This window comes from Taeniopygia guttata, chromosome 7 (assembly GCF_048771995.1).
Source record: "Taeniopygia guttata chromosome 7, bTaeGut7.mat, whole genome shotgun sequence".
Taxonomy (NCBI): Eukaryota; Metazoa; Chordata; class Aves; order Passeriformes; family Estrildidae; genus Taeniopygia; species Taeniopygia guttata.
The window spans coordinates 16564399-16581087 of NC_133032.1; the positions used below are offsets into that span (position 1 = coordinate 16564399).

The 16689-nt window shown below is 38.2% G+C and overlaps 1 protein-coding gene across 3 annotated transcripts in view; it reads left to right on the forward strand.

Annotated features, from left to right (window-relative positions):
• Window positions 1-16689, forward strand: part of MAP3K20 (mitogen-activated protein kinase kinase kinase 20) — an 89340-nt gene that overhangs the window by 26816 nt on the left and 45835 nt on the right. For all 3 annotated transcript variants that reach the window (XM_030277483.4, XM_012574920.5, XM_041717381.2), the window contains exons 3-8: window positions 2175-2262; window positions 6424-6525; window positions 7284-7349; window positions 8299-8327; window positions 8445-8582; window positions 14480-14566. In XM_030277483.4, coding sequence (XP_030133343.4) covers window positions 2175-2262; window positions 6424-6525; window positions 7284-7349; window positions 8299-8327; window positions 8445-8582; window positions 14480-14566 — 510 coding nt within the window. The remainder of the gene's footprint in view (window positions 1-2174; window positions 2263-6423; window positions 6526-7283; window positions 7350-8298; window positions 8328-8444; window positions 8583-14479; window positions 14567-16689) is intronic.

The following is a 16689-nucleotide window of genomic DNA, read 5'->3' on the forward strand; positions in this document are numbered from 1 at the left end:
TAATTCTAATGACTTGTGTTGAAGTACTTGTGTTGTAAATACCACAGCAGATGGCGTGCTCATAGCTTTGAAGACATGGTATGTTTTATGTATTTCACAAGAAGATGGTTTTATTCCATTCCTCTGACCACGGTGTTAATGAAAAGGTGGTTTAGATAGTGTGTGTCACTGTTTGTGTTACTCCTGTTTTATATCAGAATATTCAGATAGGCAGTCAATAAGAGTGAGGTCTGGTAATCTGGGAGTAATGCTGGAAGGGATTAAGAATTGAATGCCCAATTGTATATTTCCTAAGGAATATAGAAACAGTTTCTGAGATGGAGATTTTAACGACTCAGTGGTCACCTGCATCCTCCAGCCTAGGGAAGGAGGTTGGAGGTACATCTCATGCTGCTGCTGCTGCAAGAGTTCCTTGTCTTGGGAGGATGGTGAAGCTGCAGTTGTAGGGCACAGCTCCTTCTGCTGCCAGAGCTCTTGACTGGTTGAGTCTTGAGTGTTGCTGTTTACCTGCAGGTGAAGCTTCCCACATTTGCTTAGGTAGCTGCCATTTAAATTATTTTGTGGCCTTATAGATTCACTGAAAGCAGGAAGGCTATAGCAGTTTTTATGTGGAAACCCACAGTACATCAGCTACTGGTATTCCAATAAATTTACTGCTATTCTAATAAATGTACAGTTATAGCAAACCAGTACTTCTTTGGCCTACGTTTTATAGGTGGTACCATGATACATGTGCTTATGTGCATAATTACAAATTAAGGAATTAGATTACTCAATTTTTTGCTGTTGTTGTTGCTTAAAGACTTTTTTGAGTAACTTCAACACAGTTTTGAAGATCTTTAGCTAATGCTCATATATTTACACATGTTCAATTAAATCTTAACTGTAGCTTTGAACTTAACTTAGGTTACACTAACTTTCATGCTGCTTAGCCTGCTCAGCAAGAACAACAGTATTACTGACAAGTGAGTAATCTTTTTTCACAATACCAGAAAATTAACTTTTAAGATGTATACTGTTTCCAGCAAATCATACTGCAGACTGACTCACCTACAAGTCCACAAAATAATTTAATTGTTAGTTATCTGAGAGCATGTGTGAAAACTTATCTGTGGGCAAACAGCAACACTCCCACTGCAAGTCATGGGAGCTGTGAAGGGATCTGTCAGATACTTTTGATAAGTTCTGAGGAGTTAACTGTAATCTCGTTTTTGTTAGATGCTCTTGCCTGGTACAGAGTTAACATAATTTTGAAGTGTTAAAGCATTACTGTGGAGAAAAATATAAAGTAGTACATATCTGTATTTGCATAATATGTATATTTGTATAAAAACGTGCGTCTAAAATCTGTTAAATATTTGTTTTGATACACTACAGAGATGAAACTGTTGAGACACCTTCCAGGAAATACCTGACCTTTTTTCTCAAAAACTACAGGGCTTATATGTCTTAATTTCTGTGGATACAGTCTCATTGTCTTGCAGTCTCTTGCTCTAACCCAGCAGCATTGTTCAAGTTGAATTTGAAGGTTTTGTATACTTATTCGGAATTGCCAAACATCTGTAATCTGCTTTGAGGAACATTTTCAACTGCACTGATGGGTATTTGGCAATCTCCAGCATGCTTGCTCTGTGTATTTAATCAGACTCCACAGCGCATGCCTGGAAATTCCACATTTCCAGTAAACATTGGATGGAGCTGTGTGTGCATGGTATGCTGTAACAGCCTGGAGTGCTGGACTAGCTGAACCCATGATACTTTGTGCATAAACACGAATTCTGGATAGGACTGCTGCTGCTCTGCCAGAAATCCCAGGTCCTTTTTGGAATAAAGTTTTCCAAGATCTTCAGTTTTTCCAAAGACTTGGCTTCCTAGATCAGTGCCTTGGCCATGAAAGAATAGTCTGAAATGTATTTTTACCATCCCCCCCAAACATACAAAGTATTCATCTGCCAAACTCTCTCACTGGGTTTTCAAATGCCAAGCATTTGTGAACAGTCTTTCCTAGATATGTGTGTGCTTTTATATATATATATATATATATATATATATATATATATATATATATATAAAATATGCTGTGTGTGTACTCAGTGGGGTATGAAATAAACTATCATAGTAAATTACCCATTCTGAATTGTCTAACTTGTTTATTTATTTGATTGTTTTAACAGGCAGAAATACTCAGTGTGCTCAGTCACAAAAACATCATTCAGTTCTATGGAGCTGTCATTGAACCTCCAAATTATGGCATTGTTACAGGTAAGGATTTTTGTCTGACCTTTTTCTCGACTCTGTAAAACTACAATGTTACAAGGTTATCTCCAATGTTACCCAATTACAGTGTTTTGCTAATTGTTCTGTTCTTCATTAAATGTTAAGAGTGCTTGACACTACCTGCATCAATGTAACTGGGAGTGCTGGAGGTGGGAACCAGGCTGGGAGCATAGCTGGAGGCAGCACAGAGGCAGGGGAGGCCTAGGGTGTTCTTAGTGCACAGATGCAGGACTCCTTTAAACAGTACCTTTCACTGAGTTCTCTTACCCTCTTTGGAGAATTGCTTTTCCATTTTAGTTGGCGTGTCACAAAAGTAGAGGTTTTCATGATACAAAGTTCTGGCTGGTTCTGTGAGGAAGGTGGGCTGGGTGTCTGCTCAGACCAAAGCTGCCCCGTGAGTTCTGCCTGTATTGAAATAGGAGAATTTGCATTGTGAGGTTCACAATGGGAAGAGCTTGAAATAGAGTCGAGGGTTAATAAGGCATTTTAAGACAACTCCCTTTATACACTGGAAACCAGGTTTTGTTTGTTTTGATATTCCTAGAATTACGCGCAAGTTGGTTTTTTTTGTGGTATTGTCAGGGTATTTTGTTGGTGGGGTTTTTATTCTGTCACCATTTTAAGCTTCCTCCTGCTCTTATCCTGGGAGATAGTCCAGATATAGAATTTTCTTCTTTTCCTGTATGGGACAAACTACATAAGATAGGAGTAGAAAGTAAACCCAAAGCAAAGAAATTTCCCAACTGTTCAAACAAGTGTTTGGAGAGATAAAACCCGTGAAAGTGTGGATTAGGAGGCATGTTTTGACAGGTCTGTAACTTTCAAAGTTCAATGTGAAGAGTAGTCTTTTGCATGTGGCACAATATAACACCAATTTGAGTCACTGCTGGTCAGGTTTTTGTTGGTTGGTGGTCAGAACTTGTGAAAAATTCAGTTATTTCTACCTGCCTCTCAGACTTCTGGTTGTCACAGCAGATGGCAGTGTAATTTGAAATGCAGCACTTTTCAGGGCACAGGGAGTTTTGCTTACTCCAGGAATATCAGCCTACTGGAGGTCATGGTGTGGCAAACATCATTCCAGAGGTGCATGGTGTGACCACAGTCTACACCACTTAGAAATGCACTGATGATGGCATATAGCCAGGAATTTGAATTCTTTCTGGAAGTAATTAATAGAAAGCTGATAAATCAAGTAATATAATTTTACTATCCTTTTTAATATAAGTGTAAACCAGCAAGCAGAGTAGCAAGAGAGAGGTATAATCAATGACCTGGGTTGATGTCTAGATCAGAAGACCTCAGCTTGATCTCACAAAAGGTCAGTGTTTAAAGGACATATGTCCTGTTTACCAGTCACAGGACAAACAGCAACTGAAGTAATTCACTGTGCTGTTGAGAATGGGAAGTCTTTAACTGCCTGTGAGAAAGGGAATATGGTGTGTAGTTCAACAGCTTTATTCCACAGGGAGCTCTGATCACACCTGGCTAAAGAAGAAAGAAGTTTGGGGGTTTTTTAGCAAACTGTGTTGATTCTCCATGCAAGTTCGAAGGAGACTGGAGTCCTGTGGATTGGAATGGAGGCAAGGCTTCATTTCCCCACAACATTTTCAAATGAGTGAATAGCTACTGATTAAAAAAAAAAAAGTTAATTGTGCTTCAAATGTCTTTTAGAGGGATTTTCACTTTGTGATCTTCTGAATGGCCTTCATCATTGCAGACAATCCTGTTTAGTCAGAGATTTGTTTCCTGAGAGAGAAAATCCCATATCAGAAGAAATCTTGAGAAATTAATGTTTCTTCACAGTGATGGAGACCAGAGCATTCAGCCAAGTACTGGCATATACTGGGCATTAGCTACATGTAATGTCTTAGTGGGATTGTTAAAGAGCTCTCTGAGAAGGGCTACAGCTGGAGTTAAATAAATGTTTTCCTCCTAGGATGTATGTCAGAGTTCCAGCTCATCCTGCTGCCTGGTGAGCTGTTGTCATGGATCCTGTCATTCTAGATGTTACTGGCCATCTCTGTCAGCAGCAGTCTCAACATGTAGCTTTCCGATATGGCTTTTGGCTGCAGCTGCCTCACCCCAAAAGGGTTCTCGGAGCTTGTGCCCTCAATGCACAGAACCATATGTATGCCACAGCATCACAGGGTGGGTTCAGTAAGGCAATCAGAGCTTTTCTTTCTAAAGCAAGTATTTCTTTTCTATTATTGAAAAACATTGTCCTTGCAATATGATTTCCAAATCCACAAGCTCCTAGTAAATATCTGTGGCACAATAAGTATATGGAAGATATAGTAACAGTGGGGCTTTGTTGATTGAAGCTTACTTGCCTCTGTTCACACAAAGTGGCAAAGGGCTGGAGGAGCTGAGTTGTCCCCTGGCCCTGATGGATCAAATTATGCATTGTAAAGGCATGCAAAGCATGCAGCCAACCTGTTCCTGAAGAATCCATTTATAAGACAGATGATGACATCGTGGGTAAAAAAAGCTTCTGTTTTAATTGTGGAAATGTGCAGGTCAGCAGCTTACGCCTCGCTTGGTGACTTCAGAAGCAACACGTCTGTCCTTTCAGTGGGAGGTTGTGCAGCAGTGATCCAGAGCTAACTTGCCACTTGAGTGTTTACTTTCAAAGGACTTGCTATTTTCTCCCTCTTTCATTTAGCACTGGAGTCTTCCTATCTGACCTGCCATGTTCTAGGCTGCAGATACAGTTTGGTCTCAGTTTCATTCCCAGTGTTTTTGATTTCTTTGGTTAGGAGCAGTGGAAATTTTTGTATGCATTTACACCATCACATATCAATTATTGATTAATATTATTATTAACAAAATTCAGACACATTTAATGTAGTCTTAAAGGCAACGATTTTGTGGCTGCTTTGAAATAGTATGAAGATTTTGAGAGTCTTCTAGATAGGTATAGATTCTGCCTGAGAAGCACATTGAATAGCCTTGAGAGAGAGCAAAAAAGCTTAAGTTGCTCCTTGTATCCCCCTGGTCTTTTTGCAACTTGGGCTACACTGGGTGGCATCTGTCTGCCTTGTCATTGTAAACAGATAAAAGAAAATGCTGAATAAGCTGTTTCATCTTATGAACCTCCAGTTGTGTTTTTGGTGAAACATGAATGAATTCTAAATAAAATAAAACTTATTTCTATTAATATTTCATATTAATAAATACTGAGCAGAAGAGCTACAGGCTTTAAACTGCTGTAGATGACCTGCAGCACAAGAAAACCTGTCCTGCTTATCTCAGGGTTAGACTGCTAGTTTCATCCTTCCGTTTTTTCATGAACAAATGATTTCATCTGCCATTCTGTTTCTCCATGTGGAAATAGGAGCCTTGCAAACTATTTCTTTGTAACAGAACATTATATATTTAGCATGTGGCTTTACTTAAAAAAAATAAAATTAAAAATTATATTTTGTTATGGGACATAATTTATATACAGTACTGCTTACCAGTGGGGAGTATCCTCTGATTTTGGAAACAATAAGGTGAATCTGATACCACCAAACTCATCATCTTGTTCTTCTGATCAAGAGTGGTTAATTAACTGTTTAAAAAAGTAAAGTGGTACTGTAGAGATTTGAGTTGTCTCTAGTTTCACACCTAAATATGTGTAGGGCTAACTAGCTTGTTATTCCTGCTTTAAGCCTCACAAGTCTGACAGTCAGACTGGATTCCATCTGCCACAGTTCCAAACACCAGTGGGCCTCAAATGCCCTTGTATGTACCCACAGAATCCTGCTGTGGGATTCTGTAGGTATAGTTATGGGGAATAAGGAGAAACGTCTGCTAGTCCTGAACAAGAAGTATGCACAACCTTTTACTCTGGAATTTGAGCTGCTTTGCCTGATCTTTCTTGATGCCAGATCTTTCTAATACCTTTTCATTTTAATGCCTCTTTTTCTATATGATTACACTTTTTTGTTTGTTTTTTTCATATTTTGTTAATAGTAGCTTATATCTGCATTGGGATAATCAGATAAACTCTCCTACTATACTGGTAATAATATTAGGCTGTTGAACCCAAATTCTTTGTCATTAAGCCAGAAGACTGCTTTCTGGACCTGAAGAGTTTCTATTATGTCTTTCAAGTTAGGTGCAGTGTTTTTAAATGTCTTGTTTGTTGTTTTTTTTTAACAGAATATGCTTCTGCCGGCTCACTGTTTGATTACATTAATAGTAACAAAAGTGAAGAGATGGATATGGATCATATCATGACCTGGGCCACTGACATAGCTAAAGGTAAGCAGCAAGAGTGGCATATACTGCCATACACAGCCAGCAAATATACAGCTTCCTTAGTCAGGAAAGCCTTCCTAGTCTTCCTTATTCAGATGGTAACAAAACCAATCAAACATATATAAATAAAAAAACCAAAACCAATTCACTGTTCTTTTTAATATGTTCCTTGTATATTATGAATCCAAAAATATTCTGGAGTGAAAATGGCTTCTGTGAGCCAGTTCTGGTGTGCCCCTAAGTCCCAAGAGGATAATTTTGGTGATGTAGTATAATTATGAGGTAGAGTGCATAATTGCCCTTACATTTGATTTGATTTAGGACATTTAAGGAAGCTAAGGACTTATTTTCAGCAAACATACTGAAACTCTTCATATAATGATGTAGAATAAGCTGTTCCATCCTTTGTGTTCTCTGTGACTGACCACAGAAGAAATAGTGTAAACTAATGAAAGAAAAGTAAATTCATATCTGGCTTAATCATGTAGAGACCTCCTTAACTATATAGTTAGAGAAAATAACTACATATGATGTTAAGAATCATTATCATATCCAAATTGATGCTCTGAGAGATACGTGAGCTTTACTTTTTGCTCAAAGTAGATTATGGGAAGCTTTGGTTCTCCTTCAGCACATCAAGATGGCACACAGGTATGGCAACTTGTAATGAGTGCAACTTGTGGGAACCAGGAATCATGACTGCAGAAACGTGATGGCCCTGCTTAGCCTGTCTAACTAGATTGTTCCTTTGTTTTGTGTAGGAATGCACTATTTACACATGGAAGCTCCAGTCAAAGTTATCCACAGGGACCTGAAGTCCAGGAATGGTAAAGTAGCAAAACTCTGAAATGCTCTGCATTTACTGTTACCTGTTAATGTGGCATTTAAATCTGTTCCTGAGCTTTGTGAATAAGCAGAACTAGTTACTGCCTTAGTTGTCATCAAAGCTGCACTTGTTGAAGCACAGAAAAGCTTATTCCCTCCTCCCCATCCTGAGCCTGTCTGAAGTTTATTACAGACTGGGCATCATCTAGAGTGCTGTGGAGGGCTCTTTCAACTTGTGTCTTGCTGGCCATGATTGGCCAGCAGCTGATGGAGCTTTCAGATACTGCCTGGGCACTCCTCACTTCTTTTTTCAATGTGGAAAGGTTGAGTACCAGGAAAGGCTGGCAGACAACAGACACAACAGACTGGATAAGGCCTGTTATTTCTTATCAGAAAATCTTGTCTTTACTGTGGCTTTTTTTGAGGTTTGACAGATATTCAGGCCTTTGAGTAATACACATTCACTGTGGAGTCTGTACTTAGCAGTTGACAGTTGTTTCTCTAATTTGCTGAACATTTCCTTTTAATGAAATGTGTACTACTAGTGGTGGGATAGGAGAGGCACAGATTTTAATAATGCACAGATTTCAATGATGCATAGTAGTCAAGAAACATGTAGGTCTCACCTTGGTTCTAGATTATCTCCTTTTATTAATGACTCTTCCAGAGAGCTTCTTGTTAAACCTAACTGTACTGGGGAGATAGAATTTCATCTGTGTTGCTGTCTTTTAATTCAGTAAGGCCTGAAAGGTTTTGCATTTGTTCAGAGGCTTGCAGGTATTCAGCAGATGTTCTGTCAGCTTCTCAGTGAAGCCAGGACAGGTATGCACATTCAGATGCTGGCTTACCTTAGGTTCATTTGCCTTATTGAAAAATGTAGGTTTTTGCTGTAAAAATTTATTTGGCTTGCTTTTTGCATTCTTGTAACCTTTTGTTTTTTTTCATTTTCAGTTGTTATAGCTGCTGATGGTGTGTTAAAGGTATGAACACTTTAATTATTTGTAGAGAGATGCTGCTGCGTGACTGGATGTTTCCATGTCTGATGAATGAGGTTGATATTCATAATACCAGTTTAATATTTTATTTATTTTTGCCAGATCTGTGATTTTGGTGCCTCAAGATTCCACTCCCATACAACACACATGTCATTAGTGGGCACTTTCCCATGGATGGCCCCAGAAGTTATTCAGAGTCTTCCAGTGTCTGAAACATGTGACACGTACTCGTATGGAGTGGTGAGTGCCTCCTCTCACTATGCATTGTGGCAGTTTGTCAGTGAGACAGAATTCACGTGCTGCAGCTACAGCAATTCTCAAAAAGAACAACAAAATACGCCGCACTTCCTTCTAAGACTGACCCATCATTTATAACTCTATGCTTGAAAATGATAGGAAGAACATAGTATCTTGCATTTTTAGTAGCATCTGATTAGATTAGCAGCATGCCAGTGTAGGAAGTGCATGTTTTGCCACAATTATTCAGCATATGTCCAAAGGCTTTCAGGAGCTACTCAAAGCATCATGAATCTCTGCTTGTGTTTTTTTTTAATGGAGCTTGTCTTGTAATAGGTGGGTAACATTAGCATTCCACTTTCCCCAAAATAGAGTGTCACTGATTTTTATTGAAAAGCAACTGCTCTATGCTCAATTGTTTAAAAGACACTGCTATCACTATCTGTGAGAATAGACCCTATCTGAAAATACAGAAGCCCAGCACTGCTTTGCTGAAGGGTGAGGAATCAGTTATAGTTCATAAGAATGTCAGGTTTTCCGATTCAGTAATGTGAATTACTTTACTCTGTCCACAGTTAAACTCTAATTTAGTTTTGCTCTGCAATACAAAGTAGGCTAGAAATAGCCCTACTGGTCACATCAAATGTGTGCCTAACCCCATAGCCTTTCTCTAGTAGAGGACAGTTAAGAGTATTTGGGGGGAAAGGAAAGGAAGTGGGGCTGTAGTTTCCATGCATATTGGTGCATTAACCATTTTCTGTTTGGATTCAACTGTGGGTAGCAGAATGAGAAATTCTTCACTACCTGCCAAGTATTGTCTCTTTCTCTTTGGGGAATGGGAAGAGATAGATGTGAGAGGGGCACTGTGGTTTTAAGCTAGCACCTATGGCTATACATAGCTAAGCTGATGTCTCAAAACTTTTTGCCAAACAGTTATTTATAGTGAGAAAAAATTTTGAGACATGATGTGACATCACTTATCGGTGAAAGTTTGTGAGGAGCCTGTATGGTCAGATTGAAAATCCTTGCTTGCTGCACTGAACTAGGTCACAAAGAGTAAGAGAACATAAGCTAACAAATGTAAATATTAATGTAAACTGTTACTGGAAGCAATCACGTATTGTCCACTGAAGGGAAATGTTCCAGTTTCAAAACAGAACAACAATGTTAGAGGAAAACGTCCAAACATGGTATTATAGTTCAAACTGCTCACATAGTCATCCTGGTTTGGATTTACTTTAGGTAATGTTTTCAAAGTGAGAGAAGGTAAGAAATTGTTTAATATCTTATAATGTCAAGTATTAACAACGCCTTGAGAATGGTATGTCGTGCAAAGTTTATTTTACCTCAGGTAAAAGTCAGGTTCCTTTGACAGTTCTGTGCTGGGAGGTAGAGCTGGACTATCCTTATGAATACAGTTCAGTGTTACCAGAGTATTTTAACATTGTTGTGGGTGTGTTGTGCTACTTTAGAATTACTAGTAATGACCCACAGTTTTTTAATATATTATTTTTAAATTAATGTGTTCTACTGTGGGGAGAAGCTTCATAAGCACTTAGGAGTAATTATTCTTTTTATAACTCTAGTCTTGGAACACCATCATTTTTACAGGAGATAGACGGGTAGAAATGAAGAATGGCAGTGGCCCAAGTTCTCTGTTTCTGAAATAACTGATATTAGGGGGTTATAGCAGCAAGAAATGGCCTGTATATAATATTGAAAGTGGGAATCTCCCTAGAGTAAGTGTTATAACTACCAGAGAATTAACTAGGGATCTGAAAACAAGAAATCTGAGAAAGGGTATTTTTGTCTCTTTAAGTTATTATCATCTATAAAAACAAAATGTAAAGAATTCCTTTTTGAAGCATAACACTTGCCAGCAGCTCTTGTGCTAGAGAGACAAATCTGCTTTACTTCAGTTAAAGTCCTCTTAACAAAGAACAGAATCCTTTCAAATGTAAACTAGTAAGATGCTAGGAATAGATATTTCATTTGCGATATTTGTCATCTTTCCCGTGGTTTTCTTTAATTTCCTTTCTTCTATTTTTTATCTGACAGTGTTTTATTTCTACAAACCCATCTGTGATTTTAAATACTCTGCTTAAGCTGTGCAAGAGCTTTTTTCCATGAAGTGTTGAAGTCTTTCTGCCGCCTCATAGGTCTGAGCTGCTTTTTAGATGAAATGAATTTTCCTTTTTGTGAACAGTTGTATACATGTTTATGGCTAATGTTTAGATTAGCTTGTCTTGCTCTTCATGGATGGTTAAACAAGCCTATGTATTCTCTGAGATACATAGTCAATAATTTATAATACTGTCCTGAAAATTTAGCTAAAGCTAAATTTTCCAGGAGAATTTATTACCACACAAAGACAGATCTTACACTTTGTTCAGCCATGCTGTAGTTATCTCTTCTGATCTATTTCCAAGTCTGTACTCTAAACTGAAACCAAGTGTTAAAAGTGTTACAAGTGATCAACCCTGAAACTGACTTGTCATTGTGTGTTGCTCAAAAATCTCAAAAACTATTTCTTGCCATCTCTGTCATTCCTTGCTATCTCTGCCAGATAGGAAAGTGTATGTGGAATGACAGTGTCACTCTAAAAGCTGTTTGAAATCATGAAGACATATGCTCAGAATATATTATCCTGGCAGAACTGTTTGTAGTGCACCACAGTGTGTGTTTGTGTATCAGTATAAATGTATTTAATTTAAAGCTTATCAATGGAGTTTAATTATTTTATCACTTACAAGAACAAATAAGTAAAACCATTAATTGCCTATTGGTGGCCCAGAGACTGCCATTAAATGTAGCAGCTGTTCAAACACTGCTTTAGTTATGAGAACATATGTTATTTATAGAGGGAATGTTGGCCAGCTCCAGGGGTTATCCCTTACTCTTTTTGAAAAGAATGATGCGATCTTTAACTGCAGTTGGATCAATGCAGAGAGGACAGACCTAATTTTCACGCCTAAGGTCAGTACCTCTGTGAGTGCAGTGCTAATGCTTATGCTGTACCTCTGCTAACTGTGGCTCCTGACCATTGTCTGTGAACAGTTTCCTACCAGACAAAGCATATTTTTTTTTCAATGAAGGTGTTCACAGTATTTTGTTTTCCTCAGATTTCTTACTTGGATGTTCCCCTATCCATAAGGCACTTTGAATCTTTGTTGGCTTTGCACCAGTGTGGGGACAGGGGATGGGGTAGAGGTGTTGTGGGTTTAGTTTTTTCTTTGGGTTGTTGTCACATAACTCAGAGGATAGGAATTTAAATGCCCTTAAATGCCCAGTTGAGCTGACAGAAGTAAATGTGTGAGCTTTTTCTGAAGACCACATATTTCTTATTGTCAGGTTTGTGTATAGGGTGAACATACATACATTTATCTCTCCTTTCTGTTCCTCTGTATGCAAAGATGAGTCCAGCATCTTCAGAGACTGCAGCTTACTGCACTATATTAGACGGCCTTGCTTTGGTTTTCATTATTGTTTCTAGCCTGGCTGTTTCTCTGTGAGCACCTGCTGTCCATCATCACAGTGAAGTGATATGATTGGGAAAGCAGGTGATTCTCATCATCACAGGTGGGAGGTGCAGTGAACCATGTCAGTCTCAATTAGATTATACATGAGAAAGGAAAGATAAATTAATTTCCATATAAAGTGAGCTGGGGAGTCAGTTCTGAAAATGAACAGAGTGTACCTCACAATAAAGAGGCTGGGGTGAGTTAGGCTGAGGTCCTTATTTGCTGCCGAATCACCCTGGGGAGAGGAAGAAGCAAATGAGAATACAGACAGTACCCATTTGCTGCTTTTTAAAAGACTGATGCAGTCATTCACCTTAGCTGATGATTCAGGGTAGCTAGTCCATGAGAAGGGGTTGAAACTCCTGTAACACTGAACATAGAGACACGTCACTGTTGGAAGGAAAGGCTTTCTCTGTACATTTGGCCTGAATATGAAAATTGCATGCTTAAAATATTTTTTAAACCTGTGTAAGTAAATACAAAGGTTTCCAAAATCTCTCTTTCGTCTCTTTTACTTTCATTTATTAGTAAAATGAAGGCATCAAGAAAAATCCTCCATATTGTGTCAAATTGCTGTTTTTCTCTTCAACTGTGTGCAGTCTTGGAAGAGCTTTTAGCTAGCACTGTTGGTTTAGGGAGGCAGCGATCTTTTCGGGCAGTGGAAATAAACACTAAAGGTGTCATGATAAAGGAATTCAGTGCAAAATGTTCTGCACAACCATATGTGCATGAATGAAACAAAACAGCTCTTAAAATTTACGGTCTTCTGAAAGAAAGATAGCACAACAGCAGTTTTCCAGCTCAAGGCTCTTGAAGGCATTTAACATGTATTTCATTATGTTCTTTACTTGGAAGGTCATTTAGATACTGCTCTATCTGATGTGCAAACTTGAGTTCTTTCCTCTGTAGTTTCATGGTACAGTCCCAACAGATGAGATTGTTCTGCAAGGCTGCTCAACCACATGTTTGATTTGGTCCAGGAACCATTGTTTTAAACTGTTTTATACACTGCTTTTCTGTCTGAAGTACATGGGACTGGTAAATTTTTTCCTTCTCTCACAATTAAATTTACTTCTCTACCAGCAGAGGGGTGATAATTTGAGTTAAAATTGAGATGCCTTTTTTTCCTTCTGAAAGGATTGAACTGAGGCTAACAGAATAATTGAATATGTCTGTGATAGTTCTTCCCCTATATTTCTTATTCTCAGAAAAACTGTTCTTCTATTTTCAAGATACCCTTACCTTTACTAATCAGTCTTCTGACTCAAGCAGAATTATTCAAATAGGTCAATTGTTGGAGTACCCTGTTCACTTGATTAAAGGTCCAACTCTGCTTCAATGCATTTTTTTTGCTTGGCCTCCATCTGTCAATATTGTTGCATTTGCTTTTTCATTATATTCATAGCTGTCCACAATTCATTCAAAATGATGCAGCTGGAATAAACCTGGGCACTAACCCAGACAGTGAGAATATAAAGACTTGTATAAGGATCTTAATGCATTTTGGCAAATCCTGCATTAAAGATGCTTTGTTGTTGCTTTTGTTATACTTGATATATAAGCAGAAGAAAAAGTTTGTAGATATTTGCAACAAGGTGTGTATATGAAAGTTCTGCTTTAAAAAAAAGGGGACATATACAAGTGGAGGTATAAAGTGCTATTAATTTGGTTGAATTCCAATATGTTGTCCCAATGGTAGAAAAACATGTTGGATTCATTGACTTGAAGCCTTTTTGATGATGCCAAACTCTTTTCTGCAGAGTAGCTTAGATTCTTGAGTACTGTGTTACCAAAAGGCTAAAAGCATGCAAAATTAGGAAATCTTTCTCTATCTAAGGACAGTATGTCTATAGAAACTCAAGGAGAAGAGAGTAATTTTTTATATGCTGTATATTGCTTAGCTTAATATGGTCACATACTTGGAGATAAACAATTACAGTTTTTATTGCAAAATTGTATTTTTATAGGCATATCAAAGGAGCTAAATATGTTTTGGATCATATTCACTGGTTGCAATTGTATAGAAATATTTTTAAATTAAAAAATGCTGCAAAGCAAAGCTATGTCTAGTTGGAGCTGAGAAGGAGAGGAAGAGCATTGTCTTCCCAAGTCCCAGTTGCCAAATGTGAACTTTATAGTGTACAAAGATAGTAAAAAAGCAACCCAGTTTTTCATCTTGGCTTTTCTGTAGAGGAAAAAGCAGAAACATTCAATTTAATTTTGTGAGAGGATCTTGCACACAAACACTGGTCCAAGTTCCTGCAAATGAAAACTGGTTGCCTGGTAATTGGATACAGAATAGTGCTGTATCAAGGTTTAATAATGTATTTAAAATACAAAGTACAGAAATAAAAATTCTTTTCTTTTTTTCTCTTCCAGGTTCTCTGGGAGATGCTAACAAGGGAGGTCCCCTTTAAAGGCTTGGAAGGATTACAAGTAGCTTGGCTTGTAGTGGAAAAAAACGAGGTAAGACTACGTTTCTACATTCAGGTACATAGATCAGAAAACAGTATTGGGGTTTTGCAAAAGACTTTTTCATCTTCTTCAAATTGAAAGTAAGTTCACGCGTATGGAAAGATTAGCAGTAGGAGCTAACACAAAGGGTCAAAGTGATGTTATTCCTCATGAATGGACCCTTTACATCTAATTGTTGCAGCTTCACGTCGTGATGCTGTAGATCAAAAATTGTACAAGTACTGTACTAGTTTCTCAGTCTCAATTGTAAAACCTAGGGGTTTGTTCTTAGTGATGAAAGAAGCCATTGCGTCCAAGGTAGGGGAACAGTTTAACTCCATCTCCTGCGTTTAGGACATCTTTTTACTGGCCGGGAGTTGATATATCTGTAAGAGACCTTCAGCTACTTCAACTTAACTCTCCCAGCAGGAGTCACTATAGTACAAGAAACTGCCGCTTAGATGAAAATTTCAAAAATAAAAGAAGAAAAAATAGTTTTAAAAAAAGAGAGAAATTACAGTTTTGCCACCTACGTTCAACACTACATTGAAGATGAGCTCCTCACTGGTATCGGCAAGGCTGTGGCATAGCTGCAAGCCTCCTCATGCAGAGTCTTTCCATTTCAAAAGCACTTCAGTGGTGTAAACACCGTTTGTACAGTGTCCCCAGCCTCGCTTTTCTTCTTCTCACAAATTGAGGCTTTCAGTTAGTTGGACATGTGAGCGTATATCTGAACACATAGTCCCTTGATATCAAAGACAGTAACTACATTTAAAAAACATTTAAAGTTGTGACTGTACCACACACAGACAAGCATGGAAATCCTCCACAAAGATGAAACCTCCTCTATCTAGACACAGCGGAAGCTTGGGAAACATTACAATGGCGAGGCACCGGCTGTACAATACAGATTTCTATTATTCTACATAAACTGTTTCTCAAAATGCTTCAGAGTTAAACAGAGGAGTTAGGTTTCCTCCTCTTAGTTTAATGGTTTTTGTTGGTGTTTTTTTCCCTCTCTCTTTTTTTCTTTTTTTTTTTTGAGGACTGGATTAATTCCAGTGAGTGACACTGTGATATACCAATTAGTTGGAAATGCTGTTCTAACAGTGTGAAGATTGTGAATGTGGTCTTCTGCTGCATTTATCAGAGCAGGGGGCGCAAAGACACTCTTTCTCCTAGTTCAGGAAAAGCCTCACACGTAATTTTGAAGGATGGACCATAAAACCTTCCATCAACAGTATTTGGTTCTTGTGCTTACCACATGCGGTTTTATGTGAGGGATACAGAGTGGCATTGGGAATGTTGTAAAGAGATGCAGTCACATGCTGAAACATGCCTGAGAGTACAACACACATTTCTCTACAGTTTTCCAGAGCAAGGAATTGTGTAAAATACAGTATGAACAAAAAATAGACATTACTATTTTTCCTAATGGCTGAAGAAACCTAAGGGGTGGCATTCTCAGAGCCAGCTCTTTGTCTGTCAGGTACTACTAGCCTGTTGCTACCACTTTGCTTAGAGGGTTGTGAGGGAGCTTTGAGGACATTGCATACTTCTAATTTTTCTGGCCATGACATGGGCAACATGTCCAGCATAAGCCTTGTAAAAGTCAGTTTGTGCTACTTTTCTTTGTTTTCTGTGTCCCAAAACAAGTGTAAGGGTCAGGTTCTGCTCTCAGTTCAGTCTGTTGACATCAGTGGGAATGCATGTTTCCAGTCCACAGCAGGATTGGATCACTGTTGAGCCCACTCCTCCACTTTTTGGATTGCAAGTCTTTTGTTAAAATCAGTGAGGGATTGAGGCCAAAGCATAATAGCATAAGGTGAAAAATCCCCTTTGCAAAGCCTGAGGCCAGCAAATGGAGTAGATTCCAATGTGTCTGTATGGATCTCCTTTGACACTATGCATCATTTCACAGTGTTATTTTTATTCTGGTAGAGACTTTTTAAAGCCTTTTTTTTAAGAAAACTAAAGTATGAGAGTTCAGGTTATGCTAGACATGATCTCATAATAAATTGCCACTGAGAAATGTGTTCTTTATTATAACATGACATTTAGATTCGGCTACCTCTATATTTCATAATATATAGGTGGCATTCTTCACAAGTGAGACAAGTGGTGATTGCTACTGA